Source organism: Vanessa tameamea, chromosome 2, assembly GCF_037043105.1.
Source record: "Vanessa tameamea isolate UH-Manoa-2023 chromosome 2, ilVanTame1 primary haplotype, whole genome shotgun sequence".
Classification (NCBI taxonomy): Eukaryota; Metazoa; Arthropoda; class Insecta; order Lepidoptera; family Nymphalidae; genus Vanessa; species Vanessa tameamea.
In genome coordinates this window covers 13526966-13546195 of record NC_087310.1, presented here as the reverse complement: position 1 = coordinate 13546195, position 19230 = coordinate 13526966, and the positions used below count along the sequence as shown (strand labels likewise).

Genomic DNA, 19230 nt, shown 5'->3' with positions numbered 1-19230 from the left:
GAACAGAGAAAGTATTCGAGAAAATATTTATTGGCAAGGAAATTTCTTACGCCCACGGCGATATATGGGAAATGTTTTATGTTTATTTTTATTGCCTCTTTTATATTGCACCAATATATATGCTTTATTAATGGAAAAATAATGTAATCCCAAGTTAATACATTGATAAACGACGTCCAGATTTAATATCAATTTTTATATGACAAGACAATTATATTACCTAGAATAATTCATGCTCATACTAGCATATTACTCTCGCGAAATTTATAATTCATTCATAAATATAGCACACAAACCGTCACCCACCATTTCATCGACTCGAGGGGTGAATTGAAAAAAGCCTATGTAGCCTTTGTCCTTCTCCCGAATTATCTCCATGCCAAATTTCATCTTAATCGGTTCAGCGTGAGGTTTAAACGTGAAGAGATAACACACAGAGTTACTCTCGCATTTATAACATTAGCATAGATATAGATAATTGTCATAGTTTACATTGCGTTCGTTATATTCAATTAAAAACTAATTACAACGTTTTGCCGTCTGGAAACCAAGACATAATTCAAGACGTACGACGATATAGTAATTAATCTGTCGCGCAGTATTAGATGAGCAGAAGCAATGAGCACGCAATGTGGAGCAAAGAACGGGGACAAACAACCGTTGCCAAATTAATATTACGTAACGCGATACGATGTTAGAAGAACGCGTAATATCGACGACCCGGTACGCAATGGTCAAACGCCATGACAAAAGTGTGAAATTACTTTAACAATGACATAATATAAAGAAGAGCAATATAAGGCCAGTTGACCTCAACCGAAGATCGCGAGTTTTGGACAGGAGTCTCTGAGCATTTTGAAATTTTGCTGCTAAATAAAATCGTGACATATTCTGCACGTCAAGAGGATAATGAGCAATAGCTTTGCTTCAAAACCCTCCTCTTGACTGAAAAACAGCAGTGGAACTTTTACTGGATTTAACTCCAACCTACATATATCCGAACCAATATTGTAAATGAAAGTGAGTTTGTTTATTTGTTACGCTTTCACGTCTAACTACTCAGCCGATCATTATGAAATTTTGCTCCCAATTCATTAGAAATTTAGAAAAGGAACCGTACACGAAGGCGAAACCGCGGGCGGTAACTAGTAACAATTAAAGGACGATCGTGTTTCAATCATATATGGAACATAAAATTATGATTGTAATGAGCTTATGACACACATACGAAACCGTTTATGAGCACGTTTTGAACGAACAATTATGAATAAAGTATATTATTATGTCCCATTAGCGTGATACAGGTGACACGGTTGTCGGATCATTGTCCCCACCTGAACATCGACGAGTAGAATGTATTAGAATTACTTCCTTATTTTTATAAATTATCATACTTTAAATCGATTAAATGTTTTCTAATTATTACGGCAACGATTCAAACAATGGTCATGTTTGCAACCACTGTGGATATCGATTAACGAATCGATTAACATTGGTGATAACAAATCGGATCCTCTAATTGTACATTTTGAGATGCAATCATTACTATTGCTGTAGATCTGAAATCATTACGTGAGCAATCTTTCAAGTATACATTAGTATTCATTTGAAAATCGCCTGCAGAACATTTACGATTATGCCTTCACAACATGACAATAAATACCATTTAGTTTAACGACATCTACAGAAAATAGATAATAGAGGCTAATTTGAGAGACTATCAACTTTAAATTAAAAACGGTTAGTGTTTAATATTTTGGTGATGTTGTTGTATAAGTAATAAATGCTTATCAAAAATTTGGCCGTAAATCGAGAATAACTATTTTTTTTTTATGTTATCGGTTGGCGGACGATCAAATGGCACTATAAGAAATATTAATCATTCCTTACATCGCCAATGCGCCTTGAGAACTAAGATGTTATGTCCCTTGTGCCTGTAGTTACACTGACTCACCCTTCAAACCGGAACACAACAATACTGAGAACTGCAGTTCGGCGGTATAATATCTGATGAGTGGGTGGTACCTACCCAGACGGGCTTGCACAAAGCCCTATCACCAAGTAAAATATAGGTGTGTTATCAATAGAAATTCAATTTATAAAGGTTACCTATTAATATGTATTACTCCTGGCTAATCAGGGCGGCCAATTTTATAGAGATGTCAGCTACGTAGGATATATTATAGAGCTCATGTGGTGCAATGTGCAAGCACAGGTGCCGGGTCTATTTCCTCGGTCACAATCTGTCACTATCATAGATAGATCAGACGTAACACCAACAGATTTACGTGCTTTTAGTAAATTTCTAACTAATCTTACTAAAACAGATTATTTTTATGAGCCCAACCCTGCGGTCATGCAATAAATCAGTCATCAAACTAATGTTGTAGTTAAACATCAAACTTTATGGTCACTATTTGATATTCACCAGTTTTTAACCATTATCAAGGAAAAATGTAACCTTTCCAGTGTCAAAAGAGTTCTTTATTTGAATAATTAAATCTTATTAATTTTAGCTTATACATTCCTCAAATATTTAATTTCTTTAAACTTACAATTTACTTTCTGTCTGACAGTGATATAACCATTAGTAATTAGCCGAATAATCATTAATAATTGGGCATCTTTACTGTATATACGTATTAGATATGTATATACGTATGAATGAAAGTAACTCGTCATTTTGCTGAATATCCTTTCATCAATAAGTCGACTCCATACTTATTTGTCAAATGATGTCACATTTAGGTACTTCATTCTATTTCCCACGAGAAATATCTGTAGATTTAGGTGATCCGCTTTATTTTAAGCTAATTACTAATTACTAAACATTTTTCAAATATATACAAAACAAATTTGAAGAAAAGAAAATATTAAATTAATAACTCTTGCATAAATATTACGTTATCCTTACATCGATAACAATTTTACACGTTACAACTTGTATGGTCACTGGCCACTTGTTCGCTTATTTAAAAGCTTATCGAACAAATAAATAGCGACCATTGACCTCCAGACTGTATCTTACGCGAATTATGAGTTACAATAGAGGTTTGTCTGCGTATTTCTCTGTTCAATGTAAATGAAATGAATGAAATAGCATGACAAGGGTTCGTATTGGCCCTGCATGGCTGAAAATATTGCATGATGAGAATTTAAACAATCGATAACTTGTATCGTGTTTTAACATAACAAATAAAGATAAGAATTCAAGGAACAGTATTCTCGAAGGAATAGTTTAAAGTCCAAATCTCCCATTGATTCAGCACGTAACTTTGAAATTGTTGAGAATATAAATCTTTATACAAATTTGAACGTGTTCACATTATATATATAAGCTAAAGAAAAGACTTACTCGCGACCGTGACACGATGGCTAAACAAACATCGGAAGCCAGAAATTTGTTAAACGAAAAACACTAAAAGCTATCCGGTTACAATGTGTTACACACTTCCAGCTGATGGGACTTGAATTAAAAATACGATAGCTTACTCAGAATATGAAGTGGACTAGGTCAAGTCTGAAACTGCTGACAAAGAAAGTAGACTTTATAAAACACGTCATGACGTTTAAAAATAAAATCAAACAGACGAACAAAGCACCTTATAAGCGTCCGATCGTCATTCAAAATAAATTTTGGGACCGTTAGGAGTTTGATGAGCTCACTGGCTCGTTTCTTTGTCTGTCATCGGCTATATATAACACGTGCTAGGATTCAACGATAAACAAGTTTAAAAAAGCATACATGTATGGCTAACTTGGACGGTTGCATTCGATGTTAGTTACTGTTTTAAACCTGCGTCGTTGTTTTTATTTCCTCTAAACGCAATGTTTTGTTATCATATACATATACATATATATCACTTATCTTACACAAAACTAAAAAAATAACGAATCAATCCCCTTTGTATTGAATGCCATTAAAATATCTCAGACTTGAAGTTCACTCAGTTTATTTTTATTGACGCTGACACAAAATGTATTCTGAATTACAATCTAAAAATGGCGATCCATAATAGAGATAACCCGGTTATGGATGAACTGACCGAATACCATACTGATAAGATGAGGAATCCAGAATCCCACGAAGACTAATACCACTAAGGCAAACTTCTCAACAAAGACTCAATGAGGAAGACGTCGTAGAGTTCAATGCATACTTTTTGTAATCAATTTGCAATGCAAAAGTAGATTGTGACAGAAAATAACATAACATAAATATAAAACCGACACGGCTGGGACAGTACGTCGGCAAAGACACAATCATAACATTAAGAAGAAAGAAAAGCTCTAATATATTAAAGATTAAACCAAATTGTGTCCGAAATAAAACATAGGCCATAAGACTTTCATGACATTTTGATACTTCAGTAGTCTCATGTTATTAAATACTTTTCCGGGTGATTGGCATCGCAAGTGATCCGTACGAACAATGTTGGTGTGATACCAGCCAAAAACTCAAACTACTGAACTTTTCGCTTTTGTTCCTATAAAAACATGACCACTTACTTCAAAGCAGACCTTAAAAAGCTGGAGTTTCTTTTCTCGTCTACTATATAAATAGAGTTATGACATTTTTGAAGTTTGTTTTTATGGAAATTTTTAAATTTCATCTTCGAATTAATAGTGAAGAACATTTTCCAATCGTGCTGTGGAAATTTCATTAATGTCTAAAAGTTACAATGAGTCACTGACATCAGACGTATACTTCAGCATTTTTACAAATACAACGCAAAGATTATTTGTAAATGATATATAAAATTCCAAACTTACCTTTGGTTGCAACTGGGATAGATTGCCGTGTCATATCCTAAAACAGAAATATGTATATTAGAAATACATTAAAATTGCGAAAGACAAATTAAAATATGAGCAAAGTAATAGCTCAAGCTGAGGAATTGAAATAAAATTATTTACAAAATAAAAAGTAGCCTTTACCGAAAATAAAAGAAATAATATTTTACATAACGCTACTATCATTTAGCATTTGTAAATATAAATTTACTAGATACTGAAACTGTACAATAATTTCTTTACCCGCATATGAAAAAAAAAAACAAAAATCCTAAAAGCATTTCTTGCATGCGGGCTTATTTATATACTTAAACGGTATTCAAATCTAACTGTCAGCTAAATTTCGACAAGTAAAAACTGCATCTAGTCGGAACTGTCTATGGGAAAGCTCTAATTAATTAAAGATTTTTTGGCCAAAATTTCTAAGAATCCTGTTCCTATAATTTTTTAATTTTTAATTAAAAAAACCAACTCAATCATAACAAAAGTTATATTTAATCTAGACCACTAAACTTATATATATGATTACACTACGTTTCTTTTGTGAAAAAAGTAGTTTTACCTTTTCATTTTTGATTTAAGTGTTTTGTTAAAAAAAAAAAACTATTCGACCAATATTTACCTCTCTTGAGAATTCGTTAAAACATGTACCGTCAGAAGAAAAACATATTTATCGATACGTATGAAGACTGTCGAGTTCTTGCGATTACCAAAATTGCGAATGTATTCCAAGCAATTTACGTTCGCTATAGTAGGCGACATTCTACGACGAAATAAGTCTCCTTAATTATGATCGTGGAGGAAACAAAAAACTCCCTCAGCATTCAAGTTTAACGGCAATTCAACAGTAATGTAGCAATCCAGTATCCAGTAACTAATTACAGACCAGAAATGTATGGTAGTACTCCATGTTTTATAATTGCCAGGTCTCTTCAGTACAAAAACTTTTTGTTTAAGATATTGCTCAAAAATTACCAATATTCTTTTAATAAGAGACAAGTCAAGTGTTCAACAATACTAAACAATTAAACAATTTGTAGCTGTTCCCTTCTTTATTAATAGGAGCCCGTTGTTTCAATGATCAAAACAAAAGATTACGAAGCCACCATCTGTTATATTAAGTTGGCGATAATAAATAGAAAAGCTTTAATATTTCCTTGGTGGTAGGGCGGGCTATGTTCAAGTCTGGGTAAGTACCGCCTAATAAGATATTCTACCGCCAAACAGCAATACAACACAAGAGACATATGAAGGTGGACTTAGCTCCCAAGGTTGGTGCCGCATTGGCGATATAAGGAATGTTTATATTTCTTACAGCGCCAATGTCTACGGGTGTGAGCAGTGGCAACCCACTTATCGTCAGGTAACCCATTTGCCCGTCCATAAACCATAAAATAAAATAAAAACGTGCCTAAAATTACACATTTGAATGGCTGATATTCTAACATATATATACATATGTAACCACCAAGTCAGTGTCCTGTGCCCACAGTGTGTCATTTAATTTAAAAAGTATAATCGTGACATTATTCTCAAAGCAAACACGGAACGGAAGCGGTCTACCTTCTTGCTAGTCTTTTAAGCTGAAGTTGAATAGCCGACACTAAATAAACCGATGATTCATGTAATGTGTATAGCTTTTGCTTTGCTTATTTAATTTTACCCTTATAACAAAGACATTAAGGATCAGTAACATAACACTGAAACGTGAAGCGAGGTTCCTACTTCATTATCATAGCCAGTTTTAAATGGTCTTTCCCTGACACACTCCTTTTTGTCAACACTTTAATTTTACCAATGTTTTATGCAAAATAGTGTTTATATGAATAATAATTATTATAGCATATTATACTGAAATTTTCAATGTATTTCACGTGTTGAAGTGTTGACTGTTGATTATTTGTTTTAACTGTGCAATTACATAATTTTAGAAATATTTAGCAAAAACAAATTAAAGTGCGTATGAAATAAAACTTAATTGATATTTTAAATTATCCTATAAGGATTAAATATAATTGTAAACATTATCACGTATAAAGACGAGCGTGGGACGATGAATCATCAATATTTGATGATATCATTGTTGACACGAATGCCTTTCCAAATAAACTTGTTTACATTAAATTACAGCTAGTCAAATTAAACACTAGATTTTTATACAAAACTACGCAACAAAATTATTGGTTGCGGTTTGGTTACCATGAAATAATAAATTTGGATTGTATAACTATTTTGTTTATGCACAAGCGTAACAAAAACACAACCAAATGGAAAAAAAAATATCACAAAAAGCTGGTCGTGTGCAAATCAAAGATCGTGAGCAACGTAATCAAAAGTGTCCGAGTGACGGGCGATGCGTCTGCTCCATGCGGTATCCAAAGTGCGAATGATTTTAAGTGCGAGAGAAATACCGATCGTGAGTTGCGCACGGGCAGCGTGTGGCCCGAGTCGCCGGCGCCCTCGTTCTCCGCGCCCTCACGCAGGAAACCGCCATCATCGGACGACGAGCCCGATGGTTCCTTCGCAGCCATGACAAACAATCATGTGCCAATGATGGACAATACACATTGCAACTTACTGAACGGTCCTCCGTTTCCGATTCCATTTATCGAGAGATGAATAATATCACAACCTCCTAATGGTCAGTTGAAGTGAATAGTGAAACTGTATTGTAACGGGCAAGTATGAAAAATCGATGTTGGCTAGTGTCCGGCATGCGTCGACGATACAAGTTAGAAGGTCGTCGGAAAATTAATCATCGTCAGATCGAACGCAGTCCACCGAGCACGCAACACTGTTATCTATCGATTCTGACCTATATCGACAGGTTTCCGACAAAAATGTATATATTAACTATTATATTTAACTGTGGCATGATTTCTAGGTGAGATACGTAACGGTATTTGCAAGTAGTGATATGATGAGCGGCGTGCGCGAACAAGTGTTTCCTTTGTAACTGTGCCATTTTAAAAATAAATACTCGTTAAGCTATGGTAACTACGTGCATATTGCAAATGATCACCTGCCAACTGATGATGTATGGAAACATTTCTACATTTTTTGCTGGATAGCAGTGACACTAAAATGCCTTTTGTCCGGTGATGCTTTCACTATAATTGCTTGACATTCATCACCTTTCACGAACTAAGGTTTTTTTGTGTGATATACTGCAGTTGTCATGTTGAAGTTATCTGAGATACTGATAGATAGCATGAACGCCATGGGTTGATAGCACATTCGGCTTTCGCGGATTTGCCTTTCCAACTGTAGCGTCGATTAGCAACGTGCTTCACGACCCAAACAATGAGGGTGATCGCGGCGTGGTACCGTACAAAAGCTCAGCTAATCGATATAATGTTTCCGCTCAATTCACTCGCAAAATCAAAACGTATAATCAGCTCAGTGACTTATTCAAGAATTGCATTCGTGTAGTCAGTCTATCATATTTGTAAATGGAAATGTAGTCAGTTTATTTCAGATACTGTAGCTAAGTGAACTACATTAAATTTAGCTGTTCCGTGTGTGATTTGAAATAAATACTTTGAATTTTAAACACTAATCAATTGAACCACTGAAGAGAACTAAATCTTAAAGGAGTTTTAACGTAAATTTTTATTGTAAATTCAATATAAATTCAAAAAAAATAATCACAATGAAAGTATCGTCGTTAAACGTTAACGTCTAATATGTTAGTAGACCGAGCATAGCTTCCGCAAGTGAATTGGCAAATTGTCTCGCCAACAGCGGCGAGAGTGATGTGTCCATTGACCTGATTGAAATAGATTAGTCACTGGTCGGCACGACGAACGTTATACGGATATAAATATATAACCAGCATAGATGTAAACAATCCTTCCTCTCTCGTGGTTCTATAAGGACGATTGGTATTTACAGAATGTACCAAACTATTGCGTACTAACATGAGTTATCGAGCTACATTTGTGGCGTAAAATGCAGAAATGCTTCCATTATACTTCCCTTTGCTAGTGCAGTCTCAATGACCAGTATCTACTTGCTTATATCGCAAAATGTAACCGATACAATGCCACGTGTCTTTCTTTTATCTCCAGACAACCAACATTTATATTGATTAAAACTATAATGCCATCATAACTTACCCTAATTATAAGGATACGTTCTATTAATATGTTTTGTAAATTTTAAAACTCGTAACGTCTGTATTTCTTCATAATATATATTCGCTAGTAATAATATCAGTACATTAATTTAAGTAACAATGACAAAATATCAAATGTACGTAGAATTTTAAGATTCTCTTTTGGCAATTTTTTTTTCAGACTTTTTGTTTTTTCAAATATTTAATTTAAAGAATAAACAATGTTCGTACAAGCTCAAGTCTAATCGCTGTGTAAGTAACCATTAAGCCTACTGCTTGCATGAGCGCAAGAATATTGGATTTCATAATTGGCTGTACATACCCTCGCCAGCTTGTTGGGCATGGGCTGAAGATGAGGTGTGTGATTGCGCTGACCCGCAAGCTCTGGGTTGAGTGCTAGGATAGCGTCGATCTCCACCTCCTTGCCCTTGGTCTCCCCACGCTCGTACCATTCTACTGTCACTGACCGCGTTTCCAAGTTTACCCCGGAAACTATCGCTGAGTGAATCCGTCCTGTAACATAAGACCATAACATTTTTAGTATCATTAATTTTGTATAAAATCTTTTTATTGTCTCTACGGTAAAGGACATTTGTAAATATAAATAAATCAGTCATTAAAATACGTACAATTGTATGTTTCTGAATAGAAAACCAAAAAAATTTTGATTGTAATTTATGGAAAAGACTTTCGTAATATTGCCATACGTCATATGTCATACTAATGGATACAAATATTGTCGCATATTAAGAAACACAAAATACAAACACACCACTCCGGTTACAACACTTACAATAAAACTATTTAAAAATTTGGATATCTTCTGAAATATTAGTTCGTACATATGTACCTACTAAAATATGTATGACAGAGCAACTACTCACTTACATGAATATGTAACAGTTCTTCTCGTTATAATAGACAATTAAAGTTGGTAGTTTTAATGAGAATTCAAAATGCAATATAGCAATCGTAAGAGCCTACTTGTATCTTGTGCAAGTACTTATCACTAACCAGAAACTGGTGACTTAGAATAAAATGACTAACCAGAAACTTCGTAACATTAATAATTTTTTTTTTACAAATTATTAATAGTCAAAATCAATTTATGTTACGAATCTAGAAGTAATCTAACCAGGAGTAACCAGAAGTAACCAAAATACTACGCATTCGTATACTTAACAGCCTTATTTTTAATTATTGTTAAAATAGACAGAACGTGACAAATATAATTAGTTAAAATAGAATTCAATCGATTGAAACAAAAACTTTAACATAGAGCAACATCTGTTCATTTCATGGACCTATTGGGACCGAGGGGAGACTAGACGCATTAACTTTCAAGCGGGGATTTGAATGGATATGGGGGCGATTTCCAGTATAATGCAAACTTTTCTCTTTCAGACATCGTTTACTTATATAGGTACTCTTAACAAAAAATGTATCACCTCTACTAACCCTTAAGTATTATGCACAATGCTCAGTACTAAAAGGTTCAAAGACTACTTACTTACATGGTGGTAGGGCTTTGTGCAAGCCCGCCTGGGTAGGTACCACCCACTCATCAGATATTCTACCGCCAAATAACAGTACTCTATATTGTTGTATTCCGGTTAGAAGGGTGCATGGGTGATGTAAGGAATGCTTAATATTTCTTACAACGCATTTGTCTATGGGCGGTGGTGACCACTTACCATCAGGTGGTCCATTAGCTCGTCCGCCAACCAATGCCTTAAAAATAAGACTAAAAATTAGCCATAGAAATCAAGCTCTTACAAATTTGTTACTAGCCATTCTGTTTACCAAAAAACTGCAAGAGCAAACCATAGATATAGTAGAGCTAAAAAAAACGACAAGACATGACAAATATATTTTAAATAAAGTTTCTATGAAAATCTGACAACATACTGAAACTACAATCAGTGCAGTTGACCTACATCACTAGATTAATTACTGTGCATAAGATGCATGCAACGCATCTTAGCGAAAGTGACGTAACGTATTGCATAACGAACAAATCCGCTTGGAATGGATTAGATCTTACATTATTTTATATACAAGCGTGCGAAATATCGATCATACTGTTATTAGCTTTTACTTGGTACATACTAAGGTAAGCGCAACGGCAGGTACTTAAGAGGTGGTATAAATTATTTTATTACAAGCTATTTTCAAGATAAAGATATAAAATTTAATTAAACAAACAAAAATATAATTTACTACATAGAACAACACAAAGTAACATGTATCAAAACGTCAAAGGTCAACCGAAACTGGTCATTAAAGTAAAGAAAGTTTCAATCAGATATGTCTGAAACGTAAAACTTTGAACATCAGCAAGCGCGGGTATAATTATCTCAAAGCGGGACAAGGTCACTGACCTCCGACAACCTGCCGTTCAGATAACGCGTGAGGAGCCTGACTTTATCCACAAAGGAAATCTATTATGAGACGTAAACAAACTGGCTGAGAAGAGACGTTCTTTAAACAAACAGAGGAAAATAGACTGATGTACCTATACTACAATAACTGATCCCGACACAAAATTTTATGTAAGAACAAAGTTTGAGCTTAAATTCTTATTTTATTAAAATTAATAGCGAATACTACGGCTTCACATGGGACAATAAGGATTTATAATATACATACACAACCTTTACATTGAAAAAACAAACATAAAAAGAAAAAATCATGTTCTTTCCGGCTAGGAAAGTTGAAATTCTCGATTTCTCTACCATACTCAGTTTTTTGCCAGATCTCGATAGAATCTACTTTACGAACCACTGGTACAATAAATTCAACACTGTAACATGAAGATTCAACTTTTGTGTGATTCTGTGAAGTGATATTTTGATTTTATAATATTCATGTAAAATATATAAACCTTCCTCTTGAATCACTTTATTTATTGATCAAAACCGCTGCGTAGTTTAAAACATACAAAGCGCACAGACGGCGGGAAGAGACTTTTTTTATACTATGTAGAGGTAAACGCAATAATATATATATTATATAATATATATATAGATATATATATCTTCGTTTGTCCTTCGGTCAAAAAGTGATTGATCGATTAGAGTTCAAAATATCATATAAATTCAACTAACATTTTAATATTCACACGATTAACTATATCTCAGTATTCTTGCGTGTAGAAAGTCATCGATGATAATTTGTTGGACACACAGATAAATAATTTTACTTGATACAATTTCAAATGTTTGTTTCATTCCTATACAATTTTTACTCAAGAATGTATAGTAATATCCCTGGTACACCCCCCCCCCCTAACTAAGATAAAACTAGTAAAAAATAAATTCAAACTTTCATGTCATGTGAGCATATTTAAACGATTTTTCCGGACAAATACGCAACTACGACTATGCGTTTTATTTTCAACAATACAATCCAAACAACAAAAGGTTTGAAGGAAAACACGAGTCACCGTAATTTGCTTGATTGCTATGATGATTCCAAATTCCTGGAAACCCCGACAACTAATCGTGTCACTGTGTCAATAAACAATAATATACATACACGAATACAAACATAAGGAATACATTTATGTTGTATTCGAGGCCCGTTAGTAAACGATTCCCGATTGTTCGTAAGGTATACTCCTCTGATGGACATGGTATATGCATCTAATACGAACAACCAACTATAAATACCCGATCTTTCGATTCTAAGGAAAAAAGAGGACGTAATATGGTTACACTAGTATATTTTCAAGACACAAACAACAAACAAAAATAAATTTTAAAAACGAAAACGTCATTTAAATCATCCAATAATTTCGATTCTAATTGAAATCGAATTAGAATTGTTACAGTTAGAGCCACTCTTTCAGTCTGGCATGCCTCAAATAGCATTACAATCAATGACTCAGTGACAAAAACTGTCTTGTCAATGAACGAGTCATTTCATTATCGCTTGCTACGCAACACAAACTGATGTGCTTATCTAAAGAAGGTCTTATTAAACAATATGTTTATTTGAAGAAAAAGACCCATATCAAAGTATATGAAATGAGACCACCTCAGAACCATACCGAACTCGACGCACAAAAAACATCATAAACTGACATTCTAATCATATGAAACTTTCTTTGCGAATATATCGTCATAGATGTTAAGATAGCCAGTCTATCAAAACAATTTATGAGGCGATTTGGCAAACTGAACGCAACTTATCGAACACACTTCGATCACCACGGCAACTTGGTTTCGCTGCCGAAGAGCGAAAGTGGAACGAACGCTGAAGTGAAATAAAACAAAGACGATAACGACAATGCTCAAAGTGTGAAGCTGAAGTAAGAAAAAAATGTTTAAGATATTTCTAAGTCCAAACATTAGTAGAAAAAACATATAATAAAATGTTATGCCACTTTTCTTAATGGCCTTTGTGAATTTAATTGAATACACGTTTATATATTTATATTATTATCATAGATATAAGTCGTTAAGATCGTAAAATGCACTGATAAGAAATACGAAATTTAATCATTCAAAACATGACACTTCATGATCGCACCGAAATAATATGCAAGATAAGTTCGTTCTTGGCACATAAAACCTTTCGGGAACCAGATTGCCACTCATATATGGTTAAAATAAGAATTGATATCTTGTTACATAAAAACCATTCTCCAGTAACAGACGCAACATAAATCATCTTATTACTGACGGAATTACGCTTGCTCCAGCGCTAAAAGTAATGGATGAGAGTAGGATATTTACGTTTGTGAAGTTCTTTGACTTTGTGACTACAGATAAAGACACATGCCGTCTACCAGTTCGACGCGTCTCATTTCGATTAAGTCTAGGCATTTTGTTTTCCGTCATTAGAAAGGTTTACTAACCATTTGTTATATGATGTTTCATGAATAATAGGTTTTATATTACAAACTTAAACTATTACCGTAGCTTAACATAAGGTTAAATAATAATAAGGTAATTAACATAAGGTTAATTAATAACTATTCAAACAACAGTTTTGCTTTAGCTTTAGTTTGGTAAAGTAATAAAAACAGATTACGAAATACTAACATAAAATTTATACGCAGACAAAACAATTACTAGTACAATTCTTACAAGGAAATAAATATTAATACAATTTACGAAATGACATAGTAGCATGGCGTATTTCATATTTGTAATAAAACAATATCATTCTCTTTATACCTAACCGCAGTTTTCAATTACACTGTCAGTTGATCACGACTAGAAAGTGTACTGGGAACGAGTATAGCTCTATAGAAAATAATACACGTCAAACAATACTTAAATCACTTCCAATAACACATCTAGCTGGGATAATTGTACAGGAAAAACGGATACGTTTTACTAGCACAAATTTTATATAAAACGCTGTTTATAAATATATTTATGTTTATTAAAGGAAATAGTATAAAGAAAGCCAGTCGTTTAAATATAATCAAACAAGTGTAGAAACTGCAACATGCGTCAACTGGCCTTGTTTTTAGGTACAATGTAAGAAATGGAAATTGATTTCCAGAAATTCCTAGTGAAATAATTTAAACTATACAAAGGTTTTTTTCTCCGAATAAAAGTCTCAAAACGTCAATATTTGATGATAGGACGATCAAAAGATAAAACAAAAATAACTTCATTATAATTTTAAAATCTCTTACTAAGCTCATTACACTTTATGAGAATGGAAAAATACTAAGAAAAAATTATATTCGAGTAGAAAAATAAAATACAATTGAAAACATTGATACTAATTAGCATAAATTCATTGAGATAAGAAAATCGTGTCGATTTGCGTTATTCTCAGTCGCAAAAATACGAACTGATACGTTATCGTTGATACCGAGATAATAAAAAAAAAAGCGCATCATGATTAAATCGAGCCTTTTTATAGGTGACCTGCATGTATTTTAAATACCTAACTTTCTCTATTGTATCTTGACTAATATTAAAAAAGCGAAAGTAATGCTCTCTGATTGTTACTTCCTCACGAAGCAACTATTGAACACATCTTAATGAAATATGAGCAGTAACTTAGGTACAGGATATATATAAATTCAAGTTCAATCCCATGGAATCTCTGAAAACCTCTACTTACGTAAATAAAAGAAAATAGTGCGTAAAACATTATTATTTAATACAAAATAAAAAACCCAGACTGCTACTTATCCACTAATGTGAGGAAACCGGCCTAAATTGACTCATAACATGCTTTGCTCGCGAAAAGTAGTATTTCATTTCAAAGATCAAAGTGCGATGGTAGCCTGTTTAAATTTTGTACGATCGCAAGAGCGCGTCATTGACCCGTTAACGCATTGCTTTGAGCTAATTATAATACGTTGCTTGTTCCTGATGTATTACGACTTACGGTCAACGCATGAGTGACGAGATTCAATGACAAATAGTTTCCATAATTGTATACTATGTGAAATGAACTACATGAAATATAAGCATCAAATAAAATGTATATAACTTTAATAAAAAAAAATTAACACGACGAACTTAGTACTATTTATGTTTAGTATCTAGTTTGTTTATCATAAAGTTTAGGCTTTATATACTGAGTAAGGTACTTTTGTTATTATGATGTCTCCACAGATGTGCTGTCCGTGCCATTATTTTTAGTAATTGTTTAAATTAAATTGTTAATTCTTAAGTTAAGCTGTTGTTGTTATAAATTGTTATTTGCATTTTATTGCCAGGCACCATCACAATCTGATTTTTTGATTTAAGTGTGTAAGGTTTCTATAACTAATAATTAATTATAATTCTGCTATCGTCACGAATCCAAGTCTAAAGATATAGACCCTAGTAAAAGTTGAAAAGAAATTTAAACCGACAGCGTTGTTTCCCACGACCGAGTGCAGCGAGGAAGGTATCAAGAAACGAAACTCATTATTACGATGCGACGATTTATTATTATCTCAGCTTTGAAGTATTTCTTTCCGAAACGATAAAATATGTTTGACAATCGAGAAGTAAGTGTAATACGTCCAATTTAAAAGACGCTTCATTATCACAATTTTTTGCGTAATAATGTTACTGTCTTGTGGTCAACATTTTCAGTAGGAGAGCACCTTTTTGCAACTGCAATTGTCACCAACGATAACAAATTATTTTAATTTTTTTATCAGTTTAAGTTTAATAGGTAAATAGTTATAGCAGGTAAATTGTTGTTTAATCAAAACAGTTGTGATAAAGCAAAAGTCTCCTCTTTGCCTTCTAACGAGACTCAATTATTTCCAAATGAAGAATGCTTTGCACACACAAAATATACCACTTTTACATTCAGCCAGTCTTTCCTACATTTCTTTATCCCATATCAGTATCCATGTAAGTGAACTGCATGACTTTGAAAGCACGCACTTAAAGTACTCACATCGTAGTACTTATATTTAACTTATGGTCAAGAATTAGTTTATTTGTTAATCAAAAAAATTGATTTTATCTTTAATTAGAATGACATCAGAAAATTACAAATAGTATAAGAGGAGCCAAATAAGAATCTCTGCAAATAAATATAATCCATAAATAAATCAAGAATATCTTATAAATAAGAACTATTTTATTTCATGTTTCCCGGAACCGCTTTACAGACCAATAAAATTTTAGGACATAAAAATGACAACGAATATAAACGAAGTATTAATAGTATAGCCAGGGATACCGCTAGAGCATATCACCATTACATAGTATAAAACAAAGTCACTTAACGCTGTCTGTCCCTATGTATGCTTAGATCTTTAAAACTACATAACCGATTTTGATGCGGTTTTATTAATAGATATATAGATTCAAGAGGAAGGTTTATTTGTATAATATATACACAATATAGTAAATAAACACTGATAATTTTAGAGGTTTCTCAAGTTATGTCGCAAATAAAATTTTTTTTGAGCTTACGCTGGCTGTACCCTACGAGATAGATCGAAATAATGTACTACAGTATTGTACACCTTAAAAATATCTTCTCCATGCAGATATGCTTGGATTGAGAACAGTAACATCAATTTTAATGAAACTAAATTAATTCTGCGGCTTCGGTCTGGGCACATCCCATGCAATAAGTTTGCATTTCTGACGCGGAAAACAACATCTCCGAACTGCACAACTTGTAATGTACCTGATGATTACACTTGAACGTATTGATGGAATCTGCTCAGAACGAATCAGTTAGAACTACACTTAATTTAGATATAAAATCTGTTGGACAATGCAATGTCATTCTGGCAGATCCAACGTCAAATCTCGCAAAAATGTTGTCTAAATTAATTCATAGACCTGTGATTAATTAAGATAGTTTTAAGTTTAATATATATTATTTTTGTATCCTCCTAAGAATTCTCAACCAGGGCGGCATGTTCGCTTATGCGAAAAAGCCCTTTTTTAGAAAAGAAAAAAATCTTTAAAATTCTTATCCAATTAAGTACCATAAATACATTATACATTTAATAAAGATCAATATGGCCCTTTACAGCATGTAATTTAAATGAATATTTACGAAGATATTACAGATTTAAAATTTAGTATCAGCATTGCACCCGTGCGAAGCCGGGGCGAGTCGCTAGTATTATATACAGTACATTATTTAATCTTCTGACATATCTGATAGTAAATAAATAAAGCTGACGTGACATTTTTATCGGTAAATTAATACGATCTACAATAATTATAAACCTTGTGGTATATAATGTTTACGTAAAGTAACGGACATTAAAAATTTCTAGAAGAAAAAAAGTAGCCTGGACTACATTGAGAAACATTTCTATCTAACTATCTTGGTGAGAGTCAGGGGTCAAACTCGTGAAATGGCTGGGCAATATGCAACTTTCCTGGTAATAGTTTAGTACCTAATAAGGGTTTACCTAACAAAACGCTCAACATGATTGCTAAATTTCACTCACTTCACAGACGGCTGAGATAACGAGTTCAAATCGTTTGTTCACGTTTCATACTTCCTGCAAATTTTGTCGATGTTATTGTTAGCAAGTAAATGCAGTGAATTAAAATAAGTACTATCGACTTTACCTATAAATGTTACGTGAGGCGTGAATAGTTAATGCTGTTTGATGATTCCGAATGTCGAGTCTATGATAACAGATAGAGAGAAATCATATAATTCGTGGCCTACCACGGGCGTTGCACAGAGTCCTAACTTTGTGCAACCCCGTCTGAGTGCCTATTACTGCCTGAGCGTGGGTTGTTCCACTCCCCATATATTCTACATCTCTATTCTATCCAAAAAGCAATACTTAGCAATGTTGTGTGAAGGGTGTGTCCGATATGTAGGGTGAGTGAGCCAGTGAGTATAGGCACAAGGGAAATCTTAGTTTCCAAAGTTAGTGGCGATTCGGTGATATGGAGAATGATTAATATTTCTTAAAATAATAATGTTAGTGGGCAGTGGTGATCTTTATCGTCAGGTGGTCCATTGGCCATTCCAACTACCAATGAGACATAAAAAAAAGTGTGTGTGTGTAGTACCAACAGTGAAGTTAAACTTAATAGTTAAATAATTATTTTTATTTTTGTCTATGACGTGTCGTATTATCGTTTCATCGAGATTCAAATCACAGCGATTCTAAATGCTTTTCATCTTAAATACATATATTAAACACCTCTTACAAGGCAATTTGTCAAAAGAAAATATTTTAAAAATGCATTTAAAACTGCGGATCAAAAATTATAGCCTTATTGGCAGAACATTTTGGTCGTGAATCGTGATACTCGAGGGTATGTTTGTGTCTGCGTAATTTATATGATTTTGATAGAATACATTTTCTGTATTTATTTTTTTACCAATTTAAGCGAATTGATGGTTCTACCAGATTTTTATCAACGTCTCACTTAATATCAAAAACAAAGGTAAACATTTGTTTAATCTACTTCATTGAACCGCGATTATAAGTAGTTGTTTATTTATATAAAATTAAATAATAAATATTAAAAAATAATAAAAACAATAATAAAAATATAATACGTTTTACGGTGTGTTTGTGCTAAATATTACTTACTTTATTAAATTAACACATAACGTTCTCAAATGTTTTGTTAACATCTATAAATCTACTTAGCAATTCATCGTAAATTCAACAACAAGAGATAAAGCCATAGAAAGTATAATCCATCCCCTTCGTAGCTCATCGGGGATTTCCGCAGTTATTTGCAATAGTTGCATAAGTTTGTCGAGTTCTTCTTCAATCGATACTAAGTTCGTTTCCAACAACTACAAAAGTCCTCAATTCACAGCAGTTTCCTTGTTCCAGTGTGAATAATTTTATGTTACATTTTTCATTTTCCGATTCGACTTGATCTATGTGAAATCTT

The 19230-nt window shown here is 33.3% G+C and overlaps 1 protein-coding gene across 3 annotated transcripts in view; it reads right to left on the bottom strand.

Moving 5' to 3' along the window:
* The window catches only part of LOC113394071 (kinesin-like protein Klp10A), a 51670-nt gene that overhangs the window by 17654 nt on the left and 14786 nt on the right, over positions 1–19230 (bottom strand). For 2 of the 3 annotated variants that reach the window (XM_026631265.2, XM_026631266.2), the window contains exons 2-3: positions 9234–9424; positions 4774–4810 (exon numbers count right to left, since the gene is read on the bottom strand). In XM_026631265.2, coding sequence (XP_026487050.1) covers positions 4774–4810; positions 9234–9424 — 228 coding nt within the window. Of the gene's footprint in view, positions 1–4773; positions 4811–7205; positions 7341–9233; positions 9425–19230 lie in introns of those variants that run through there. The other variant, XM_026631268.2, reaches the window with a different exon arrangement.